Raw genomic sequence first — 22,721 nt, 5'->3', positions numbered from 1 at the left:
ATACAGGTACCGTCCGCGGAGGCTCCGTGTATCCAAATTCCACCATGGTATACTTTATCATATTAAAATCCTATCGCCTAGTTTCGGTGAACCGAGGCTTACAAATTGGGTTCTTGTCGCATCCCACATAGGCAGATAAATTTACATGGTTTTCAGTTGGGGCATTACTGATCCTCCCACAATACGTTGGGAGGAGGTACCATTATCCCGGGCGTGGAGCAATATGAGATCATATGGGATGTGGTTTAGCTTCCATTGATTGATGCCGTCTGTTTCTTTGTCCAATAATTGAAGCTTCCTCGGACCCGGCCACTTGCGCCGGGGCACCTTGCCTAGGCAAGGCGGATAGGTTTGTAATCAAAAACCGACTCATGTATTAGTCGTGGGTAAAAGTATAAATACGTTTGTCCGACGGTCGCTGTTTAGATCCTAATTTAGACGGGTAAGCAAACGAGAAAGTGAAACAATTGCATCATCCATCCATCGAAGCTCCCCCTCCTCCTTCGCATCCCCGCCCCCACTATACCGAATCGAAGAATCGCGACAAAGAAAGTAATAAGTCACGATGAAGGCTCTTGCGATTGTCGAAAAGGGCAGGGCCGAGATTAGGGAGGTCCCGATTCCAAAAGTAATCGACGGGTTTGTGCTTGTCAAAGTCAAGGCTGTTGGCATCAACCCGACCGATTGGAAGGGCATCGAAACCCGTACTGTGCCTAGCGGCGTCCAAATAGGGCTAGACTATGCCGGAGTTGTCGAAGAGGTCGGCAATGGAGTGACGAATTTTAAGAAGGGCGATCGCATAGCTGGTGCTATCTTCGGCTTGTAAGTAAAAATGCCATCGCTGTGTTGAAATTCTGACAAATCCTTGACCAGAAATGAGCTCCATCCCGATTGGGGTGCCTATGCTGAGTACTTGATCGCTAAAGCCGACGTGCAAACCAAAATCCCCGACAACGTCACCGACGCGCAGGCAGCTACTCTCGGTGTTTCTCTGTTGACAGTGGTAGGTGCCTAATTCTGTCAAGTTTTACAACTATCCACCCATAATATGATTAGCGAGAGTGGGAAAGAAAATGCTGACTAATACACGATGACAGGCTCAAGGTCTCTACAAAGTTCTTAAGCTCCCATGGCCCACCACGCCTGCCAAGGAGCCCTTTCCCATTTTCATCTACGCAGGTAGCGCCGCAACAGGTGTCTACGGGATCCAGTACGCAAAGTTATCGGGTCTGACTGTAATTACGACCTCGTCGCCGCACAACTTTGACTACTTAAAGTCGCTCGGCGCAGATGCCGTCTTCGACTACAAGTCGCCGACAGTCGCAGCCGATATCAAGGCACTTACCGGCAACAAATTGAAGTACGCATGGGACTGCACGGGTGATGGTGGGGCTATCGTCGCTAATGCTCTAACGGATGCTGAGGAGAGCCATTACGCGACTATTATGCCGGTGGATAAGGATCTTGTCCATGGTATTAACCCCAAGGTCGACGGCCCCCACGCGCATCTAGGATATAACACATTTGGCGAGGCGTACAAGTGGTTCGGTAATGATGGAAAGTGGGGGAGTAGTCTTGTTACTCCTGACCCTGAGGAGCATGATAACCTTGCGCGCTTCCATCAATTGACCTACGATTTGTTGAAGAGCGGGGCGATTAAGCCCATTCGCACAGTCGAGAACCGTGGTGGCCCAGGTCTTGAGGGCGTGTTGACGGGGTTGAAGGAGTTGAAAGCTGGGAAGGTTAGTGGTGAGAAGCTTGTGTATACCTTGTGAGGGAAAGAAATGTATTACTTCTCTAGGTACGGAGAACCGTATCCGATCTGGTGAAGTTCGTTTTAAAGTAATATAATACTCATCTCATACTTGATTTTTTTTTCTGAGTTCTAGCGACACTTATGCTGATCGCTCCTTCCTGCCGAGCAACCCCTTACATCCGGCCGCCGTCGTCGGATAGGCCGTCGACCCGCTTTCCTCTTATGGTATATGTGGTTGAATTTAGAATACAGGGTTCGGGATTCGGATGCCCAGCGGCGCAGCACCTTCCTCGCTCTTGCTCCGGATCGCCGTACTTATATTAGGTGCGTGGTGGGGTTTCGTTATTGTGGAGGTGGCAGCGACAGCGTCATCAATAATATCAAAAACTACGCACGTTTCATGCGGTGAATGAAATTATAAAAAATCAATTGGTTATATTCAATGGAATAGAATAGGGTATATAGTAACTAAATTTTCAAAATAACCAAAATTCTTCCTCGTGCGATTTTATCACACCATCAACCATATTATCCCAGGAGGGTAGGCTAGCATCTTCGTTTTCGACTTTCAACATACCGAAGCGCTCATAGCAATTAGGCTCCCCGCCGACACCAACAGGTGCAACTTTCTTAAGAATCAGTAGTAAGTCTGCAGTTTTGTCGCTGCCATCAACCCGCCTTGCATGCAGGAGGTAGATCTGTAAATACTTGCAACGGCATTCAGACGCCGCTTCATGGCAATTAACAAAGCCATGCTCTTCCGTTTCTTTTCTAATATTCATCTTCCCATCAAGACGAAGGTCAAAGTCTACGCCGTTTACTGGGAGCGGTTTCACATCCATTGGACAGCTTATTAGTTTACCTCCCCGGTTAATGTGCAAGTCCCATCGAAATGTATATCCTCTTGAACTGGCACCTGGGCATGATAATCGAAGGTACCACTGATACAACTTCGAATGCAGTTTCAGATATGCATACTTCAGCTTGCCGAACGGGTTAGATGGTGATTCCGCTTCCCAATATACATCTTTGATTGCTTTGGTGAGGGGATAGTCGTAATGATTGTATTTCAATTTATGGATCTTGGAATAGGTAATCCGCTGTTCCATGGCCACGGACGCCCAAGACCACGTTGGAGCTGTCGTGTCTTGCGGTCGTGGTTTAAGATACTTATTAGGAGTATCAACATGCCACAACAATTCGGTATGTAGCTTATCCTTCCATAAACCGGCGACGTATTCGGATTTAACGCTAGGCACTAGGACTTGCGCATAGCCTGCAATAGCGGGTAATACGTCGAACGACTTCGTCAGCCTCAAGCTCATATAGGTGCGAATAACATTCACCCAACCGAAAGGTAGATCGGTGAATTGCTGCAGGTTCCCTATTCCGCCTGTCAAGTCGCCACCCCCAAGCCATTTGAACGGTCTAGCTGGATGCGGTGCGAAACGTGAGTTACATTCACAACATGAAGTTTCGAAACATTTGAAAGTGAATTCTCCATAATTGCATTGGAGGAGGCGTGGTGATAGATAATATTCTTGGAATACCCAGCCGCGAGTTAATAATGGGTAGCGATTGTTGATATCCTCGATGCCCTCAAGTCTTCCTTTCCTGTCGAGAACACGAGCGCCAATCTGATAAACTTCTTTGGCAGCATTGGAAACTGAAAAGCATTTATCAGACCACCTGTCTTTTATAAAGCAACCTTCGGATGAGTTCGGCGATAGTGAGCCATGCATTTCGATATATAGATCCCATTTGCCCTAGTTCCTGGTCCAAGTCTACACCACCATCACCTCTCTGAATGATGCAAAGCGAATCTATCCATAAATACTGTATGTTTAATTTACAGCAGATGAATATTGCGTCGCGGAAGTTTGTAGGGAGCCGTTCAATACATAGAAAATCTAGGTAGTTGGAGAGGTTATCTTTCGTTGTCCAGTGGTACTGGAGTGTGTCATCCCAGCGATGGCTAAGGCAAGCATATCGATATGAATTGCACGGATTTGTCCCTATTAATCGAATCCCGGTTTCATTTCCCCGTTGAATAGGGCTGAGGTCGAGTAGTCGAGTAGGTCGAATTATATTATCCTTGATAGCCATATACTTTGAACAACTTCGGTGGTTCTTAGAGCATTCTCGTATCCATAGACGCAGTCGCGCAATGGACAGGTATTTATCAGATAAAACATTCGACCGATATAATTGATCGAATTGTACACTTGAATCTACTAGATCTCAGCCCCAGGCATCTATCCTTTAGTGTAGACAAATTTTAAGACCTACCAGGGAATTGGAATAACTGGACAATTTCTATTGAATCTTCCCTGCCCTGGATGCGCCGTTTTAACCCTAGACGTTCTGATACGTAGTATTCATATTGGCCTAGACAAAAGATGCGCATGTGTTGAGAACAAAATTTCAATGAGCTGTCGCAAAACCGCGCAAGATCCGCATCCATGCACAGCAGATGCTGTAATCTCGTTTATATCGAACCACTGAGTTGGTGTCCGTATAGCTTCAGATTCGTCATCCTTCGTCATCCTTCTATCCCTTCTAGATGATCTCTTGCTCCTGAATTCGATTTGAGGAGACTTCTCTTTTGGGTACTTCTTATCCTCGCAACCTAGGAGGCAACCTGCTGTGCCGAAAACGTCGAAGAAATTCTTTTTGAAGTCTGAGTCTGCCGGCTGGCCCCTTCCGATGATACACGCTTCATCGCGACTTAAAAGTGTCACTGACATGGTTGAGGGGGGGGGCTAAAATGCTTAGTTGGAAAGGGGTAGTGCAATAGGCACCTAGGAGGTACGTGCCCAGCAGTGATCCTAGATAAAGAGGGGGATCATACAGAGGTCTCCATAGGTACTGTGCGCCTAATTGGTAGTTCTCCAAGCCACTGTCGCAGGTAGGCGGCCAGTAAGCAGACGCAACTACGCCCACCACGCCCATGTTCGCGAAGTCTTGCGAGAAAACACTCGTTTTCTACTTAACAACTTTCGAAGGCATTCATAGAACATCAAAAGTCACAGAGCGCAACCGCCCAAAACTAGAAACAAAGCGAGCCATACCAACAACTACCTTGAAGCTTACGTTTGAATATGTTAAGCCCGACGATCCCACTCGTGAATTTCCTGCCGTTCCGCCCGAGAGTAAATTGTAAAAATGCCAATCGGGACCATTATTAGCAGGCTACGCATGGTAGAGATTGGATGATGGGTTGAAGAAAATTTAAAAAGCAAAGCGAGAAAAACCAAAAGATAAAAATCGACGAGTTGAAACGATACCTACCCACAAGCACTAGAAGCTTAATTGGCAATTGGATTAGGTATTTCGTACGCGTCGAAAATTGTCGGGTTAGTCGAGATCGCGAAAAAGTTGGTATGGCGATCCATCAACACCTACGTATCTCCGAGTCAAGTCAACTCCATAAACTTCGATCATTTTGCGGTTGGGCTTTCGTTTCGTCGTTAACTACGAAGTTTTCGAGATTTGATGATTCCGAGGACATAGTTCGCTTCCCTTGGTGGTAAGAGTTAGCGATCAACTGCATGTATCCACTATCCGAGCGAAATCCGAAGAGCGCCGAACGTAGATACTGGTCAACACAATCAGTAAGCTGATGATGATTCGGGCTTCGGCGAAGCACAGTTTCGATCATTAAAATTTACTGGGCGTGAATACCTTCAGCAACACCGAGACTAGGTCTATTACCAATCTACATCATCATAGGACGTACCCGTTTATATCCTTAAAGTGGATTGAAGACTTCAGGGGTGAAGTATAAGATAGAATGGCTATTCTGATTATGTTCGTACTTGAGAGGATCGGTACAACATCTTCAATTTGTTACCACGGAGTTCCGATATCATAGTCTCTGGAGTCAAGAGTCGCTTATTAAGCACCAAGATTCGAGTTAACTTTAATATCTGAATAGACATAATCGTGGTTAAACCTGTGTTCTATATCTCTATACTCAGAAAATCATCGAACATGTCGCTAGAGGCAGCACAGACGCCTTACTATACGCTAGCCGAGGGCCAAGCTCTCCCGAGAAATGACACTTCAGCCCAAATACGCACTGCCAGCGGCGGGGGCGGGTTCGTCCTACTTACCTCGACACAGTTGATCGAAAACCTAGCACACTTTGCGAGAGAGAGAATTCCGGAAAGAAGCGTACATGCGAAAGCCGCTGGTGCCAGAGGGTACTTCGAGGTCACAGACGATATATCCGACTTAACCGATGCGGATTTCTTAACGGGTATCGGAAAGAAAACAGAAGCTCTTGTTCGTATCTCAACAGTTGGCCCTGAGCGAGGATCCGCCGATACCGTCCGGGATTTTCGAGGGTTTGCCATGAAGTTTAAGACGGCTCAAGGGAATCAAGACTTTGTATTCAACAATCAGGTATGTTGCTGCCAATTTATATAGCTTCGCTTGGGGAGAAAGAACACTAATACTTATATAGCCCGTATTCTTCGTTCGCGATCCTACTAAATTTCCATCATTAAACCGAAGCCATAAACGGGACCCTAGAACCAATAGTACGTTGATCTTAATACAGAAAATCAGTTATGATCACAAAATAATAATTACTCATACTTGGGGAAGAAGACCTGCTAACTCCTAATATAGTCGCCAGTTCAGACATGTTCTGGGACTTCCATGTCAATAACCAAGAGAGTATCCACGCTCTGATGTTCCTATTCGGAGACCGCGGTCTTCCTTCATCGCCGCGACACGTAAACGCCTACAGCGGAAATACCTACAAGTTCACCAAATCCGACGGTTCGTATCGTTACGTTCGTCTTCACTTTATAACGAACCAAGGTATTCACTACTATACCAACGCGGAAGGGGCCGAAATAGCAGGCACAGAACCTGATAAGCATCTTGGTGATCTCCAGGAAGCCATTCAATCGGGCAACTTCCCTTCATGGGATATGTACGTACAAGTCATACTCCCGGAAGATATCGCCAACGCACCGGTAGATATATTTGACATGACGAAAACCTGGCCATTGAAAAAATACCCCCGACGAAGAGTTGGTCGCATGGTACTCAATAAGAACCCATCCAATTGGTTCGCGGAGGTCGAACAAGCCGCCTTCAGTCCAAGTAATATGGTGTCTGGCATCGAAGCGAGCCCGGATCCAATGCTCCAGGCCCGCATGTTTGCTTATCCAGACGCCGCTCGATACCGTCTTGGTGTGAATTACCAATTTCTGCCCACCAATGCCCCAAAGAGCGAGGTTTATTGCCCGATTGAGCGAGACGGCTTCATGAATTTTACGGGCAACTACGGTGGCGATCCGAATTATGTTGGTACGAAGATCAAGCCAGTTCGGTTTCTGAAGACTGGACAGGATGGTGTGACTCAACCAACTGCCCGCGGAGAAACGAATGGTAGCATTCAAAACGAAAAAGCAAGCACACTAGACCAGCCTGCATTTGGAAATGGATTTCCTGTATCTTTCTCCTCGGAAGTGACTGATCAGGACTTCGAGCAATCTACCGCGCTATGGCATGTCATGGAGAAGCAGGAGGGCGCGCAAGAGCGATTCGTCGACAATGTGTCTGCTCACATCAGCGCCACACAGACTCAATGGATTAGAGATGAAACATATGGTACGTCAGAAGTCCGATCTTTTTACCTAATGTCTCCGCGGAGAAGAGTATTATGTGACTGACTAATTCCCTTGCAGCTATGTTCAGACGTGTCGATGAGAAGTTAGGTCAAATGATAGAGGACAAGACGGAAGCTGCAATTAGGGGTAGGCTCGATAACTTGCATAAGACTGCCTGGCATTAATCAGTACCGGGCTATGGTCCCTGTTCCCGAGCTTCTGCGGGAGGATGTTAGGGTAAGGGCCGAATGACTTGGCTTTTCTTAGAATTCTTCCATATTCTCCACTCCACTACCACAATAAGTACTAAGGACTCTGTTATATATCTCCTGGCGGTTAATATAAATGATATTTATTGGTTCCCTTCTTGTTGTGTGCTCCGGCGGTGCTGTCTCTAAATTCCAAGATATCCCCGAGCGGATTAGTAATAAAGGGGTTAGTAAAACCCCAACCCTGAGGTAACCCCAAGTTACCCTCCTTTTCGAGTTTCACAAACACATATATGGCCTGTTACAATTCGATTTGATATATCCATCATCCAACCCATGCTTATGAACCTATTATTCATGTTCTATAAATCTCCCGTGGACAGCATTCGCCGGGTCACATCGGGATGACGCGGGACAAATCTCACCATCCTTGCCTTTGGGCCTGCAATAGGGTTCTCTCGAGTGACCAGGCCTTCTATCGGATCTGCGACAAGAATATCCATTGTTTCCTCTGCTGGAAGTATTCGGAAGTGTGCGATAAGATGGAAGAATGCAGCATAAAGCGCCTTGGTCGCGACATGGCTCGCTACACACATTCGGCCTCCTATACCGAAGGCGTATTGGTGACGATTTGCAGTCTGGTCCCCACCCATCCAGCGTTCTGGCTCAAATTCTTCAGGGTCTGAGAATACCGAGGGATCTAAATCATGACGAAATATCAGTCAGAGATCTATCAATGTGTTCTATATAACAGACAAGGTTTCTTTACCTCTTGTGCAAGCCCACGAATTCAGGAATAGTAGCGTATTAGGCGGGATAGTTGCTCCTTTCCAGTGTACCTGGGAATAAGTGGCTTTTGGCAGTGCTAGACGTTGCACTACGTAAAAGCGACCGACTTCTTTCGTGAAAGCCTCCACATACTCTACACGAGATGATGCGACGTGAGGCGATTCGAGAAGATTAGCATCCCTGATCGCTCGATACGCCTTCTCCTGAATGTCTTGGCGATGCGCTAGAAATAAGATCCCCCACATCAATGAGCGCTTAGTGGTATCAGCGCCGGCAAGCATGCTAAGCCCAATACTTAGGAGTTCTCCCTCGGTGAGACCTTTACTCTCCGGGTCTTTAAGTACGTTGCCCTGAATGCACGGACGATCGACACCGTCGGCGATGTCTCTCCTTAGCTTATCCTGCAAAACCCGATGGTATGCATATCGGCGTTTCCCAACATCGGCCATATGCGAACCTTTTTGGAGTCCGATCCACCCCGCGATCGTGTTTAGGGGTCGCAATAGCGGAATGTAATTAGAGAAGTTACTTGTAGGGTTTCTAAACTTCGAAATCTCTTCTTCAATGTAGATGATCTCAGAGATAACCAGATCCCGATGTAGGTCCTTAACATCTTCAACACTTCGGAATGAAGATCAGCCAGGTTTCGTGGATACTAAAAATGACATTGCTTACCGGGTTCCGTAAGCTAGTGTCAAGCTGAGGTTCAGCGCAAACTTGCGGGTAAGGTCAAGTATATCGACGGATATCTCCCCACCCTTGCAGCTAGATAAGACGTCCAGGATGAATGCTCGTGATTCGAGGTCCAGAATCTGTTACCGGTGGGTTAGGTTAGATAATTATAAGGAAGCAAAGAATACGCATACTGGGTAATAACTCTCCGTGCTGGTCTTATTCAATGCTGTGGCCGAGACCTTACGCCGTCGCTTGCAGCTTTCATCCCAGGGGCTGGTGCCGATGCTCGTGACAGGTCCACCTTGCTGTACTTTCTTATGGAGAACATAAAACACAGGTCGTGAATTTGTAGCTTCTCGCTGCGTAATGAATAGTGCGCGAGCTGCCGCTGTGCTATTCACAATTACGGCTGGGACATTTCCTAGCTGTACTTGAAATACATCCCCATATCGTTTAGCCCACTGTATACGGCAAAATCAGTGATTAATTTCTTAAGGCAAGCACCTGGCTTTACATATGATTATATTGATCCAGATCAAATGATTGGAGTACGTACTTTTCTGTACTCATCTGATGTCGCGGTACCGCGCAAAGACGGCAGACTTCCTACTAAGGGATAGCCCCACGGGCCCGGCAATCCAGGAATCCGGGCTCGTAACCGCACTATCTCATTGAGCGCAATATATAGAATTAAGGAGGCGGTAGGAATGAATAAGAATAGCTCTATTAAGAACGCGAAAGTAATGTCAAACGTCGCGAGCTCATTTATTGAGGTAGGCAGGGCCGCCATTTTCGCCCGGTCGAAGGTTAAAGATATCGCAATCGTCCAAGATTGAATCTTGAATATTGCCTAGTCTAGGCTTCGTCATCTTTATACCCGGCTTAGTACTCGAAGGATCCCCGCAATGAATACCTTCGATGTGGTGATGTCGAACTAGCCAATGAACAACCAGAAATTGTAATGGGGTGATTCTACAAGGATGGGGTACTTAACATGCCGAGATGAACTTGGCCGTGGACTATCTCTGCTAGCGATGTACACTGTATGATTGGTAATGCTATGCAACCTCATGAATGCTGATATTCGGAGGGCTATCGGCCTCTAAGGTCTTAAGCGCTTTCTATGCTATACCAAGGAATTCGGACGGTTGGTATCGGGTAGCACCATACCGAAGTTTCGGGTCCTAGCGGCCAGAGCCTAGTGCACCCCCCTGGAATTGCGTGATATGGTGGATAGTTGGCGACTTGCATAGTATACATACTTGCCCTGACTAGTATAATAGGTTCAGTCTAGATCGAAAGTAGGAGCTTTTTTACACATATTTCGAAGGATGTTTTTTTTTTTTCCGCTTCGGAATTATCCAGGTATTTTTCCAATTAGTATACTAGGCAGTACTCCTGATCAGAGATCGTTTTCGGCTTTAACGGCGGCACCATGACTCGCAGGCTGGCCGACGTTGAATTGATCGGGCTGGCCCCAATCTTCTCTCGCTGCTCTTTCTCGAGTTTCACGGTACATGTATGGCGAATTTTTATAACCCTTATGCCATTTACGCCCTTCCCACTCTTCTTCTACGGGCTTTCCCCCTAGAGCCTGGATTTCCTGAGCTCTACGTTGGATTGATTCCCATACTCGTAGTATGTTGTCTCCTACTAAAAGCTTAATCTGGTCGTCGGTAGCCCCGCGAGCCATTAGTAGCTCAATTAGATCCGGATACTTCGAAACATCCTATGTAATAGTAAGTAAATGATGGTTATAGTAACCTCGCTATGCGCGACGAGACTCACCTCCAAGCCGTTGGGTGTAAAGGGGGTACCGCTAAAGTCGGACCCAATGCCAACATGCTCCCAACCCGCTACTTCCGCGAGATGCCATATATGATCCACAACATCGTGAATCGTGACAGCGCCTGGGTCTTTCATATTCAAAAAGCGGTTCACAAACACAGCCATTACGATGCCTCCATTTTTGCGAATATTGCGCAGTACATCGTCGGGTACGTTCCGCAGGTGAGGGGTAACGGAGTACGCTCCCGAGTGGGAAAAAATCACAGGCGTTTGTGTGATAGATAGCACATCGCGCATAGTCTGATGGGACACGTGCGAAAGGTCAATCATCATTCCAAGTCGGTTCATCTCGCGAACATAGGCAGCGCCAAGTTGTGAGAGGCCTTTATCGGGGTTTCCCCGCGCAACAGTTGAAGCAGATGTCGCCCAAGCGTTATCGCAATTATGCGTCGTCGTGATATACCGAACTCCGAGGTCGTACGCTTGTCGGACAGCAGCGATCGAGCCTCCGAGTTGGTGTCCGCCTTCAATTCCTAGCATACTGGCAATGCGCCCATTTTTAAATGCGGCGCGGGCGCAGGAGGGCGTTTCGCAATAAGTGAAGACTTCCGGAGATTCCGCGATGAATCTTTTGGCTACATCGATTTGTTCGAGAGTATCGCGTACTATCCACTGGTAGTCGCGAAAGACTGTTAGCATTTACAAATAGCGATAAGTGAAAAAAGACTGGAAACTTACGGAAGGGTCCTCGAAATGTTTTTGAGTCACATCGCATTTAACATGTACACTCCAGAATTGCCCTCCCATCATTCCCTGCCTCATTCGGCCGATATCCGTGTGACCCAAGAGTCGCTGGTTTGGATCAAAATTTCCGTCGTAAATTCGATTATGTAGTTCAACTCGAAGAAGCCAGGGGAAGTCATTATGACCATCGATTAGAGGTGTTGTCGAGAGTACGCGCTTGGTCCGTAGGGCATAGTTGGTTGGGTCAATTGGAGATTCTGCGGGCGATAACCAACTTCCCAGGGAGGTAAAGGGCGTAATCAACACTGCGAAACCGGCCACAATGATTGTATTTCGCCAGCGCCTTAACCATCTATCCTGGGAAGTTTGGGGATGAATTATGAGCGCATTATCATTTGAATTGGTAACATCTGGTGAGGTAGTCGTCGCTTGAACAGGCGTGTCTTGACTTCGGTCAAGCTCGGCATTTGGTGCCATCTTGAACGTTACGCAATGCCACCAAAGTCCTCGAAAATCCTTGAACATAGAGAGGAATTAGATTTCGCAACAATCCCCATCATTCCCCCCCAAGTTCACTTCTCCAATCCATCTCTGCGATGTCGGGGTTTCTTCAATTCGAGTTCGGATATCCAAGGGTCTAGTCCTCCCGTATCCGACACTAAGAACCAAATCCGGCTTGCCCGTCCGCCGGTCGTTCGAGACACGTAAGTACATCGCTATCGTAAGGACAAATCCGCTATGCATCAATAGTCTATAACATGTGAATGCTCGTTTTATCGTCGACCTCTCATATCCCCCGAATTTCATATCGCAATGCTACCCCAGTATCACATCATTGTCTAGACATGGTGTCCATGTGGGGGATAAGCTTGGCTTCGAGCTAGAGGAGAAACCGTCCATGGGAAGAAGCGGGGCCTTATCGACGAAGAAGCTGTTGATTCTGCGATTTCCTAGTATTTTGAAAACCCGTGCCTGAGGGATGAGGCACGGGTTTTATATACTTCACGCCTTCGGCATAAGGACCCCGAACCGGTCAGTGGGTAGGCCCGATTACAGGTGCGCTACGGGCGCTGTGATTACCGACATGCATATTGGGCTGCTGCAGCTCGGACATTTCCGACTCTACCCCCGTACCCAGGTACAGCTAATAGGTACCTTTGAAGCACCCATCGTCCATTATCTTGTACTGTACATCGTAGCACAGGGGTGAGTACTCACCCAAGGTAGGGTCTTTGAATATCACGCAATCGCGACTATCCAAACCTCGGGCATGGGTTATTGCTATAGTAAAGATCTGCTAGTTTTCTAGTTGGGAATATTAGAATGAGATGATATAAAGCTTTTAGACTTACAGCAATGATGTGTAAGATTGTATTTAGGTTGTGTAGCATTTGTCTCAATTATCATATATGATAAGGCTAACGTCAGTGTCTCAATCATGGCTGATAGTGATAGGGAAGAAAAACAGCGCGAGACCGTGGGCGTGGCTAGGAGTGATAGCACGTCACTCGAAAGCGACTCTGCGGCGGAAAAGCGACTTGTGAGGAAAACAGATTTGTTGATGATGCCAGGTTTAGGTGAGACCTTCAATCTTATGTTTTACTTGTGATATTATAATGGCTAACACATATCGTAGCTTTGGCATACTTCACTCATACTCTCGACCGTGCCAACTTGGGAAATGCGAAGACAGATGGCTTTGAAAAAGACTTGGGTCTAGTAGGAGATCAATTCTCCCTCCTGCTCGTCTTATTCTATGTGCCTTACGCGATCTTCAATATTCCGTGGTCGATACTGGCGAAGAAGTACAATTCCGCTCGTGTGATTCCTTTTGCAATTCTGAGCTGGGGTGCTTGTACGATGGGCGCTGCTGCTGCCAAGAATTTTGGCGGTATCATGGCAACGAGAATTATAATGGGTGCTATTGAAGCAGCTTGGTGAGTGTGTTGAAATCTTGCGACGAAGTTTACCAAATGCTAATAAAAGATTTAGTACGTTCAAAACCCAATTCTTGTCCTAGGAATAGCTTTGGGGCTATGGTTTATAGGAGAGTATCATTGACTCGAAACAGATAAGCCATGCGAAGTTTACTACTTATCATTATTCTATACTCGAAAGGAGATGGCATTTAGAGTTTCTTGGATTGGCCAAATGGGATTCATCGCAGTAAGTCGTCAAAAGTCCGACCCTTATCCAAGTCAATCCGACTAACGATATCTCCCAGGGAGCTGTATCGGGATTAATTTCATGGAGTGTCTTCCAATGGAAGGGGACCCTGAAGGTGAGTGTTTCGCGCCACGAGCGCATCTTAGGATCCAAGCAAGGTTGCCAATACTGACCATGGGAATAAGGGGTGGCAATACCTCTTCATAATTGAAGGCTCAATAACTGTTGCCGTCGCGGCTTATTTATATGTCTTCGCTCCCAAAAGCCCCGAAACATCGCGATGGTACACGAAGGAAGAGGTCCGACTCGCCAAGTGCCGCCTAGAGCAAGACTCCCAGGATCAAGATACAGAGTTCCGTTGGGAAGACGCGAAGAAGCAGCTCAAGCATTGGCCGACTTGGGCATTCGCATTCATGGCCTTGATGTATGGCGTCGGCGTAGCTAGCAGCTCGAACTTCCTCCCCGTAAGTACTGTTGACCCCACAATTCGATATTCATCTAACAAGTGCTAGACGATGATAAAAAGACTCACAACCGAAGCCACAACCGCGAATCTCTACACCGTCGGCCCCAACCTGACCGCCTCCGTATTCCAGGTGAGCATATGCTGGCTCTCAGACCGGTACCAACAGCGTGCGAACTTCGCCTGCGGAACGACAATTATATCCCTGGTCGCCTGGATCCTCCTTGGGACACTGGATCTCGTGCACCAGCCGCGCGTCGGGTACTTCCTAACGTATCTAATAACTTTCGCGACATTCATCCCGAGCAACTTGGTCCCGGCGTGGTTGGCGTCTAATACTCCTGGTACGACCGGTCGCGCCGTGTCGCTTGGCCTGAATTACATGGCTATGAACTTGGCGGGTGTCATCTCGTCGCTCATCTACCGCGCCGAGGACGCGCCCGTTTACCGGCCTGCGCTTATTACCGTTGGCTGTACACAAGGTGTCTTCGTCGTGGTAGCTTTAGCGATGCGATGGTATTATGCTCGTTTGAATAAGAAGCTAGACTCTGGTGAACTACCCTGTGCGCCGGGCATGGAGAATCGCCCCGAATATCGATACGCTGTTTAGAGCACACGGTCTATCACATTGTCGGCTCGTAAGAATGTTTGAGTGGTGTTTCCTCCAACCTCCGATGTCTTAATGGTAAATATAAATACAACTAATAGATGAATACAAATAAGAAATGAGTCTAATAATGTCCTAACATGGGTGAGTGGTTGGTGCATCATACCCCATCCTTATATACATGCGCGAACCATGGCGCCATTAAATACGAGTATTTTTAGTCTTTAAGACTCCCACTCGTAGTCCGGGAGCTTGTACTGGTCGGAATTTGCGAACGATCCGGCGATGAATTTCTGAACAAAATTTATAATCCTAGTCCATAAGACAAAGCCGAGAATAGTGTTTCGCAGCCATAGACCCCAAGCTGTCTGGGGTGCTAGAATGGGACGAATGAATGGCGGAATTTTCTGCAAATCATCGAGAATTGGTCGCATTTGCTGGTTGTAGCTCCTAAGTGCCGCCGCCAAGTCGCCCTTATGCTTGCCCGCTTCACCAGCCAATATGTACGCGCCAGCGATAGCAAGGCTGGTACCAGATCCAGTAGGTCCTGATGCGTACCCCGCGTCGCCGACCAAGACAAATCGGCCTTTATATAAACTCGGAAGTTTAACCTGAACAGCTTCGCTGGCATAAAAGTCTTGCGCGTCGCTTAAGCATTCGATGGCTTCGTCACATTTCCAACCAGCCCCCTGATAATGTCGAGCTACGAATTGCTTGAGCGCATCATCTCCTTGTTCCATAGCCTCGCGAAACGGCAGTATGGAGCTATGATCACCAGGTGGGTAGATAGCCATGGCGGCGACTCGGTTCGTGCCTGGTGAATCGGGCCCGATTCCGAAGAAACGCCCCCCAGGCGCGCTGTATGACTGTCCCAATTTACTCCCATTGATGAGGTCCTGGTGTATCGAATAGTAAGCCACCCACCAGTTCACCGGTTCAACATAATCTCGAACACCACAACCAAGACCCATGGCTCGAGTTCTTGAATTTGCACCATCACAAGCAACGACTAGATCGAACTCCGAAGTTGGATAACCATTCGCAAATTCGATGGTGATAGGGCCATCATCTTGTTTATGTTGTTGCATCGAGGCAATTTGCTCTCCAAAGACGTAGGTAATACTTTTGTTATCTTTCGTTAAGTCGAAGAGAATCTGCGCTAAATCGCCGCGATGAATCTCATACTCAGAAATGAGTGCTTGTTGGTCTGGGTTTCCAGTTGGTCTCATAACTCCAAATGTTCGACCTTTAGAATTGACAAAGCTGATTCCCTCCATTGGAACGGCTTTGGCTCGCACGGCGGCTTCCATCCCCGGCATCTTCCGCATTACCGTAACACCAGCGGTGCGGATGTCGACATTCTGCCCATTAGTGCGTAGATGAGGAAATCGTTCAATGATTGTAACTTTCGCACCGGCTTTAGCAAACCAGTAGGCGGCGGTGGGACCTGCGATGGATGCGCCCACAATAAGAATCTTTGGCTTAGACATCTATGAAATTGTTCGTACGATGAAAGGTATCAAGAATGGTAGATTTGTGGCGCAAATAATAAGGAAGCGGGTTGGTTATATAAAGGCGCGCCTAACGAGAGTATGCTCACTCAGGTATGTGAACGGCATCGTGAGGCCCGAGACGGCCAACAAATGATTGGCTCATAGATATAAGCCTATATTCCAGGTCCCGACGGTGCGTATAACTTCGGACCCGATGCTAATTTGATGCTCGGTTGGCCAAGACCCGAGTTTTTGGCCAATCACAGCCAGCCTCTGACTAAATCTAGAAGGCATTCACACTTAGTCATCAGCAATCAGCGCCGTAGTAATGATGTCTTGGTTTCAGAAGCATACATGCAACTAGTAACTAATATCTTCAAGTTGGCCTGAAAAATTGGCCTTGTCGAACTTATAAATCTGTCGTATTTACTTTTGGAGCGAGAACGGAGCGCGTCCCGTTGTACATCTCGTTTTCTAATGGAATATTCCACTTTGCCCTACTGAATGCACCGCAGTGCAACATCGCCAGCAATTCCAATAGAGATTCCTCGGGTTGCGCCGCTCAATACGCCACCGGATTAAGAATGTAATCGGGAACGGAATACTGGATAGGCTGTTCGTTCACTGACCCTTCAAGAAGACGCGGGCTTGACCTCTGCTAGCTGTTCTGGGTTTGGTGATCTTGAATCAATTGATCCCAAAATACCCAATCTGTGGCGTTCATATCAAAATCGTTACCGATGTTGATGTCGATGTTTTCAGGAAGTTTATTCAAGAATTCACCCACGTCATCTATAGGGAACGAATCAGGTGGTGATATTGTGTTCATTTTCGCATTGAAAATATCGATGTTGTTCCTGTGGGTTTCTGTTTCACCTTGGGTTTTTATTTGCCGTTGGGAGCACAGTGTCTTGATGAAGGCTGGTTCTGATGCGCTGGTACTTGGCGGTCGGGCATCCCAAGCATTGAGCGTAAGGCGCCTAAACGCCGCATGCAATGCTCGTTTCGATTCAAGGAGCTCACCGTGGTTATGGTAAAGTTGCTGCACTATAGACCAAGCGGCGTCGGTATCCTCAATTGAAAGCCAGCCACTTCTGGTCCATAGGCTGGTTAAAATGAAAATCAACGAATCCCACGTACCCCATAAGAAGAATGATCTCACGTGCCACCGATATTTTCTTATGCCTGCATGGGCATAAACTGCTATATCGGTTTCTAATATCTTTCGCGCAAGTTGAAATAGTTCAATCATCTCTGCGCCGGTAGCAGTCTTGTTTCTAGCCTTAGGGAGCCGAGTTCGAAGTCGCAAGGCCGCAATCCCCGCTCTGACCATACCGATTGTCAGTGTATGTAGCGGGTTGACAATGTCGCAGTAGCGAACATATTTCTCTTCGACTTCACTTTCGGCCTGTCTAATAACCTCGTCGGCTTCGCTGAGATCCTTGAATTGGGAGGGGCCTGTGCTGTTTGCCGGTTTCCCCGCTTTGGCGAAGAATCTCCCAATAGATGAACGCGACAGGCAAAATAGCATTTCAGTTGCGCCTTTCTGCTCCTTTGGCGCCTCGGTCATCCCTGGCCAAATTTGGTCATCGTTGATATTAAGGGGCTGTTGCGTGTTCCAAGTGTCTGGTGGAGGCGATATCTGAACGCCTACCATTTGGCTTGCAATACCCTCAAGCGGCAAGAGTTGATAAAACAGCCGTCGCCTCATTTGCACATCAAATGGTGACATTCCAAGCTTCTCCCCGTCCCGGTGGAGTCCCATACGTTGTGCTAAGCGGACAGCAACCCCCGTCAAGATCCAGTACGTGTTCGAATCATAAGAGTGCCGGCAGGGTATTAGAAAGAGAACAAGAGCTTGCAGAATCGACATATCTGTGGCCTTGAGGAATGATGCATTCACAAGGGCCTGACGCGCCACGAAATGATATCGTTGAAGTAAAGTGGCACGAGGCTGCCCTATTTTCTCGGCACATTCCTCTTCTGTCATGGAGAAGATCGCAAAGTGATATATCGCAAATAGGAGACATTCGTCAATTTTCGTCGCCGTCTCAGGTTGTTGCGAAACCATTTCAATCATCTTCCTAGTTGATGGTATGTGTAGGATTTTACAGAGGGGCTCCACATTTTCGATATGCGTCTCCCATAGTATCATGGCTTTCGCGTGGGTTGGATGATATCGAAGGAGGTTCTGCCGAAAGCCTATAAACGCACCTGTCAAAGGGTCTCCTGGGTTCTCCACCGAAGTTGCGATAACGTCTTGATCATCCTCTCCTTCCTCTTCCTCTTCGTCATTGGGTAAATGATACATCTCATCACTTTCAAGATTTCGCCAGAGGCTCGTGTCTGTATATCTTGACTTACCCTGATCAGAAAAGAGCTTACCATTTCCAGGTTCATTCCAGAGAAGATAGATTGGCCCTTGTCGCGGTTTATCTGGTTTAGAAGGTGCTGTGCTGGCATCTAGCAAGCCATGGTCGCGTAGAATGCACTCGTATCGAGCAAGTCTTTCGAGGACGTCACCGCTCAACTTTCTTTTTCGCTGTCGCGGGGGTGGTTCTTCATAAGAACATTGAAGCTTACTCCTGCGACAGCTAGAGCATGTTGGCACGATTTTATCGCATTTCACTTTACGCTTTGCACAGCTTTGGCAAGCATGCGACATGGTAGTAGCGCCATGGCTAGTTGAACTGCTTTCGCCAGTGGGCGCTGGAGCAATGGCTATCGGTCTGCTGAATGATGGTAACTGTACATGTTCGGCGGCCATCTGTGCCCTGCAACTATGAAGCAGAAACTTATAAATACCCCTCTCGGCCGAGGAAAGAAACTGATGGATATGTTGTTGGCCTGCTGGCCATCGGCTTTTTATTACTTTCGTGGCATGTTGTGGATTAGATGATTATGTAAAAGTCCAAGTCTGTGAATTTTGAAAGTTCCCCTCCACAGATTTATAATCTTGCTTAAGTAAGGCATCTTACATCATCATTCTTTCGAGCAAGATTACTTAATGAATGCTGAGTCATGAAGCTATATATTACTAATAAGTGTGTCATCAATTTTTATGAAAATTAGCATAACCGCCAATCATTCCAAGGTTCTCAACAAGACTCCGATTGTTCATTGTTATTATGGTTGATAAAACGCGAGTAACAGAAAATAAGATATAATACAATCAGTAAATACTTGGGTAATCTGTTACTGAGAAGAATTGAGTACTGGTATGTACCATCTGGCATTAAACCGCTATGAAGGGAGTAAGTACAGAATCGCTCGTCAATTTTCAACCTTGCCCCGTAACTCCCCAATGATATGTGCCCAAATTCCGATGATTCCCTATGCATTTGCTCGCAGCCATAGCCACTAAAGGCCACGCAATCATCTACGCATTTACACGACGATCGCAGGATAAGCAAAGCCGTTTATGCTTATCCCCAAAGAAATCCGAACCATGGTTCGGGTGAGTTAAAAGCCTATTCGATCTCACCTCACGACAGGCGTTACCTTGATGTTTAGACCAGGCTTGTCCCACAAGTTATACACCTTTTGGTTTTCAAGCCATCCACGACTACTCTCGTCGAGTTCCAGGTCGAAGTTATATATGATCCTAGCTAGGATAAGACGCATCTCAGCGTACGCGAGACTAAACTTAGGGTTAGTATGTTTTCATGGGGCTTAATAGTAACAGGTTAGACAAAGAACGTACTTGCGACCAATGCAGTTTCGCGGCCCAACGCCGAAGGGCTGCATCGCATCGAGCTTGTCGTCCTTGTACTTGGCGTCACCAAGGAATCGCTCCGGCGCAAAAGTGTAGGGCTCAGTCCAGAAGTTCGGGTCGTGGTTAACAGCATATTGCCAGACTGCTACCACGGTCTGCAAATCATGGTATTAGTTTCGTACTATTCATAAGTACCAAGAGAAGTGCACTTACGCCTTCGGGAACGAATTTTCCCAAGATAAAGGCGCCACCCTTAGGTGACTGTCGTGGCATACCGGTCGGAACAGGGGGATAGCGACGGAATGACTCGTTAAGGCAGGCGAGCATATACGAAAGTTTGCCGACGGAAGTAAGGGTAATCTCGTCGTCATTCTTGAAAGATGAGCGGACTTCCTCGGCGAGCTTTTGGAGCTTATCCGGATGAGACGTAAGTAAGTACATAGCACCGCTCAGAAGTGTAGCAGTCGTTTCGCTTCCGGCAACAATGAGGGTGCTAGCGTTTGTGGCGATCTGCATGAAACTCAACTGGCCTGCCTCCTTCTGTTTAATCAGACCCTCAATGAAATCCGGCCTTTCGACACCAGATTCTATCCTCTGCTGTAGCTTAGCCCGGACCCTCCGTTGCTGGTCTGTGACCGCCATCTTGAGAACTCGTAAGGAAATTCGCACAAGAGGTTTGAGGCCTATTGTAGACAAGGCATTGAGGAAAGATGTCTGCTGCACTGAGTTGGTGACAGTTTTAACCCATGGATGGTATTCGGTGTCTTCGAGGCAGCCGAACGACGAACCGAAGCCTAAGTCCCCGATGATGTCGAAGGTCGTCCAATTCAACCATTCGCGCATGTTGAGAGCAGTCGCTGCATCCTTGCATTGCTCTTGCATACGACGAACCAACAAATCCACGTACGACCCAATAATCGGTTCCTGAAGCTGCATCGATCTGTCGGAGAATCCATGCGATAGCTGACGCCTTAGAAAACCATGCTCTTCTCGGAAAGCATTGATGATACCTCTGGGTATGTTATCGACGGCACGGTAGAAGCCATCGTACTTCGGTAGCTCCTGTTCACCGTTATGGCGATGCCCGTAGATATCCTTCCATGCCTGGGGGTCGCTAAACGCTAGTTCGTTCGGTCCTATCCGTACAACTGGTCCGTATTTATCGTGTAGCTTTCTCATGTACAGAGGTAAATCCCCGCGTACTAATCGAAGAGGTCTTGCGAAACGAGACATCTTCCAGAGCAACGGCCCTGGGTATGATCTGAGAGGGTGTAGGAAAACATTGTAAAATGACGCTCCTATAATATAAAAGACGAGCTTAATCGCAATCAGTTAGCGATCCCATCCATTTGTATGATCTAAGGTAATTTTGCACAGGTCGAAGTGTTACTTACTAATACGCCACTTATGTAGATCAAATTTATCGTATTGCTTGCCTGTAATGGCGCCATGGTGAGAAGTACTACAGACGTTAAAAGCCTGAGATTTACCAACAGTTTCATGCTCCAAACAACAGGATTGTATTTCAACTTATACTACTCCACGACGACCCCCTTGCTTGCAGTGGGTTAGTGGGCCACCCCCAGGAGACAAGTTAAACTGTTTAACCGTGGTGGGTTCAACCAACAGCGGATGATCGGTTTTGCTAAAGATTTCGACGAAACATTGCGCCTGTTACATTGAGATTGCTAAAACCCGTTAACCCGTTCGGATGGTCCTGCACCCTGCGCCACCCCTGCCCACATCATCAATTCATACAATACGATGGTCGTGAGGTCATGAACATGCAGACATGCTGCGAAAATGCCCTTACATTGCACATATTTATTTCAACACAATTCGGAGGTTTGCGTGCCCGTGCACAAGATAGTAACATCGCAAGGCGCCTGTTACGTATGTACGGGATTGGGAAGCTCTTGACGATACCCGTTTCTGCGTGACGCGAGGATACGCCGCAATGCTCCAATCAACGCACAGGAAATCCGAGATCATATGCGGGTGATAGTTTTGTTTATCGTGAAATCCTTGAGAGATCGGCACAATATGTCTCGTTTTGGATAATGATCTAGATCGCTACGCCAAACTTGTGAATCCCGATGCTGCAATGCCGAAATCCACCCCAAAAGTCCCAGGATACCGACATAATTCATAATTGCCTGCCTAAATCCAGGGATTAAGTCTCAAAATGTTGCGGGGTACCCCTTACTTTCACTGGGGATATATCTCCTGTGACAACTAACGAAGGAGTTTCTCGATAATTCGGCTCGACTACAGTCCGCATAAAGACTCCGAACCAACCGGGAGTTATAGAACTGACCGAGTGTCAACCTTGAATACTCCCTCCAATCCTATACCAAAGGTTAATAATCAGTTTTTATAGCCACTTGCGGCACAGCGATTTGGAATCAATAGGAGCATATACACGAGCAGGCTTCTACTTAAGCAAGAAGATGTCCAGCTTAATAGAATAATTTACTAAAAACAACACATCAATACTTACTTACCTTAGGTACTTATTACAACTCCTAACTTTGAATCGCAGAATGATTTGCCCAAGTTCAAATACTCGAGGCTTTCGCATTTAATGCTTGCCTCTTAAGAAACACTAGTTGCCCCAGAACCAAGAACCAATCCCTTACATACCCTGTATTCATAACAATTCGACTTTTAGCAAAAGTATTAATATTAC

General features: G+C 47.1%; 10 protein-coding genes across 10 annotated transcripts; 3 read left to right on the top strand and 7 right to left on the bottom strand.

The window, feature by feature from the left end:
* The first annotated feature begins 1 nt into the window (after position 1).
* Positions 2-1,880, top strand: F4822DRAFT_77987 (alcohol dehydrogenase). Its single transcript, XM_051463968.1, has 3 exons — positions 2-822; positions 874-1,003; positions 1,098-1,880. The coding sequence occupies exons 1-3, from the start codon at positions 566-568 to the stop codon at positions 1,773-1,775; spliced, it is 1,065 nt and encodes a 354-aa protein (XP_051309219.1). The 5' UTR covers positions 2-565; the 3' UTR covers positions 1,776-1,880.
* A 123-nt stretch (positions 1,881-2,003) lies between these two features.
* Positions 2,004-3,787, bottom strand: F4822DRAFT_77958 (uncharacterized protein). The gene has a single exon (XM_051463965.1). The coding sequence runs from the start codon at positions 3,496-3,498 to the stop codon at positions 2,233-2,235; it is 1,266 nt and encodes a 421-aa protein (XP_051309218.1). The 5' UTR covers positions 3,499-3,787; the 3' UTR covers positions 2,004-2,232.
* A 29-nt stretch (positions 3,788-3,816) lies between these two features.
* On the bottom strand, positions 3,817-4,539 carry F4822DRAFT_77973 (uncharacterized protein). Its single transcript, XM_051463966.1, has one exon. It carries the CDS (start codon positions 4,501-4,503, stop codon positions 4,135-4,137), a length of 369 nt encoding a protein of 122 aa, XP_051309217.1. The 5' UTR covers positions 4,504-4,539; the 3' UTR covers positions 3,817-4,134.
* A 1,044-nt stretch (positions 4,540-5,583) lies between these two features.
* On the top strand, positions 5,584-7,782 carry F4822DRAFT_77886 (catalase). The gene is made up of 4 exons (XM_051463964.1): positions 5,584-6,163; positions 6,225-6,300; positions 6,392-7,384; positions 7,462-7,782. The coding sequence occupies exons 1-4, from the start codon at positions 5,750-5,752 to the stop codon at positions 7,566-7,568; spliced, it is 1,590 nt and encodes a 529-aa protein (XP_051309216.1). The 5' UTR covers positions 5,584-5,749; the 3' UTR covers positions 7,569-7,782.
* F4822DRAFT_77871 (cytochrome P450) lies at positions 7,762-10,152 on the bottom strand. The gene is made up of 5 exons (XM_051463961.1): positions 9,613-10,152; positions 9,248-9,517; positions 9,057-9,193; positions 8,362-9,002; positions 7,762-8,292 (listed from the first exon to the last, which is right to left on the bottom strand). Exons 1-5 carry the CDS (start codon positions 9,844-9,846, stop codon positions 7,955-7,957), a joined length of 1,620 nt encoding a protein of 539 aa, XP_051309215.1. The 5' UTR covers positions 9,847-10,152; the 3' UTR covers positions 7,762-7,954.
* A 306-nt stretch (positions 10,153-10,458) lies between these two features.
* Positions 10,459-12,065, bottom strand: F4822DRAFT_434560 (membrane dipeptidase-domain-containing protein; the record flags this gene model as incomplete). Its single annotated transcript, XM_051462023.1, has 3 exons — positions 10,459-10,785; positions 10,845-11,516; positions 11,583-12,065. 3 exons carry the CDS (start codon positions 12,063-12,065, stop codon positions 10,459-10,461), a joined length of 1,482 nt encoding a protein of 493 aa, XP_051309214.1.
* Positions 12,066-13,026: 961 nt separating this feature from the next.
* On the top strand, positions 13,027-14,827 carry F4822DRAFT_438941 (MFS general substrate transporter; the record flags this gene model as incomplete). Its single annotated transcript, XM_051462581.1, has 6 exons — positions 13,027-13,165; positions 13,225-13,506; positions 13,660-13,754; positions 13,813-13,869; positions 13,940-14,218; positions 14,267-14,827. The coding sequence occupies 6 exons, from the start codon at positions 13,027-13,029 to the stop codon at positions 14,825-14,827; spliced, it is 1,413 nt and encodes a 470-aa protein (XP_051309213.1).
* A 111-nt stretch (positions 14,828-14,938) lies between these two features.
* On the bottom strand, positions 14,939-16,645 carry F4822DRAFT_77881 (uncharacterized protein). Its single transcript, XM_051463962.1, has one exon. The coding sequence runs from the start codon at positions 16,312-16,314 to the stop codon at positions 15,049-15,051; it is 1,266 nt and encodes a 421-aa protein (XP_051309212.1). The 5' UTR covers positions 16,315-16,645; the 3' UTR covers positions 14,939-15,048.
* Positions 16,646-19,232, bottom strand: F4822DRAFT_77882 (mitogen-activated protein kinase). Its single transcript, XM_051463963.1, has one exon. The coding sequence runs from the start codon at positions 19,082-19,084 to the stop codon at positions 16,976-16,978; it is 2,109 nt and encodes a 702-aa protein (XP_051309211.1). The 5' UTR covers positions 19,085-19,232; the 3' UTR covers positions 16,646-16,975.
* A 204-nt stretch (positions 19,233-19,436) lies between these two features.
* F4822DRAFT_440523 (cytochrome P450 ClCP1) lies at positions 19,437-21,483 on the bottom strand (the record flags this gene model as incomplete). The annotated part of the gene is made up of 4 exons (XM_051462761.1): positions 19,437-19,957; positions 20,021-20,187; positions 20,246-21,349; positions 21,427-21,483. 4 exons carry the CDS (start codon positions 21,481-21,483, stop codon positions 19,798-19,800), a joined length of 1,488 nt encoding a protein of 495 aa, XP_051309210.1. The 3' UTR covers positions 19,437-19,797.
* Positions 21,484-22,721: the final 1,238 nt, after the last annotated feature.

The sequence above is a fragment of the Hypoxylon trugodes genome, assembly GCF_022578975.1.
Source record: "Hypoxylon trugodes strain CBS 135444 unplaced genomic scaffold F4822scaffold_11, whole genome shotgun sequence".
NCBI classification, from domain to species: domain Eukaryota; kingdom Fungi; phylum Ascomycota; class Sordariomycetes; order Xylariales; family Hypoxylaceae; genus Hypoxylon; species Hypoxylon trugodes.
The sequence above is the reverse complement of the archived record's forward strand: the minus strand, read 5'-3'. Positions and strand labels throughout refer to the sequence as shown.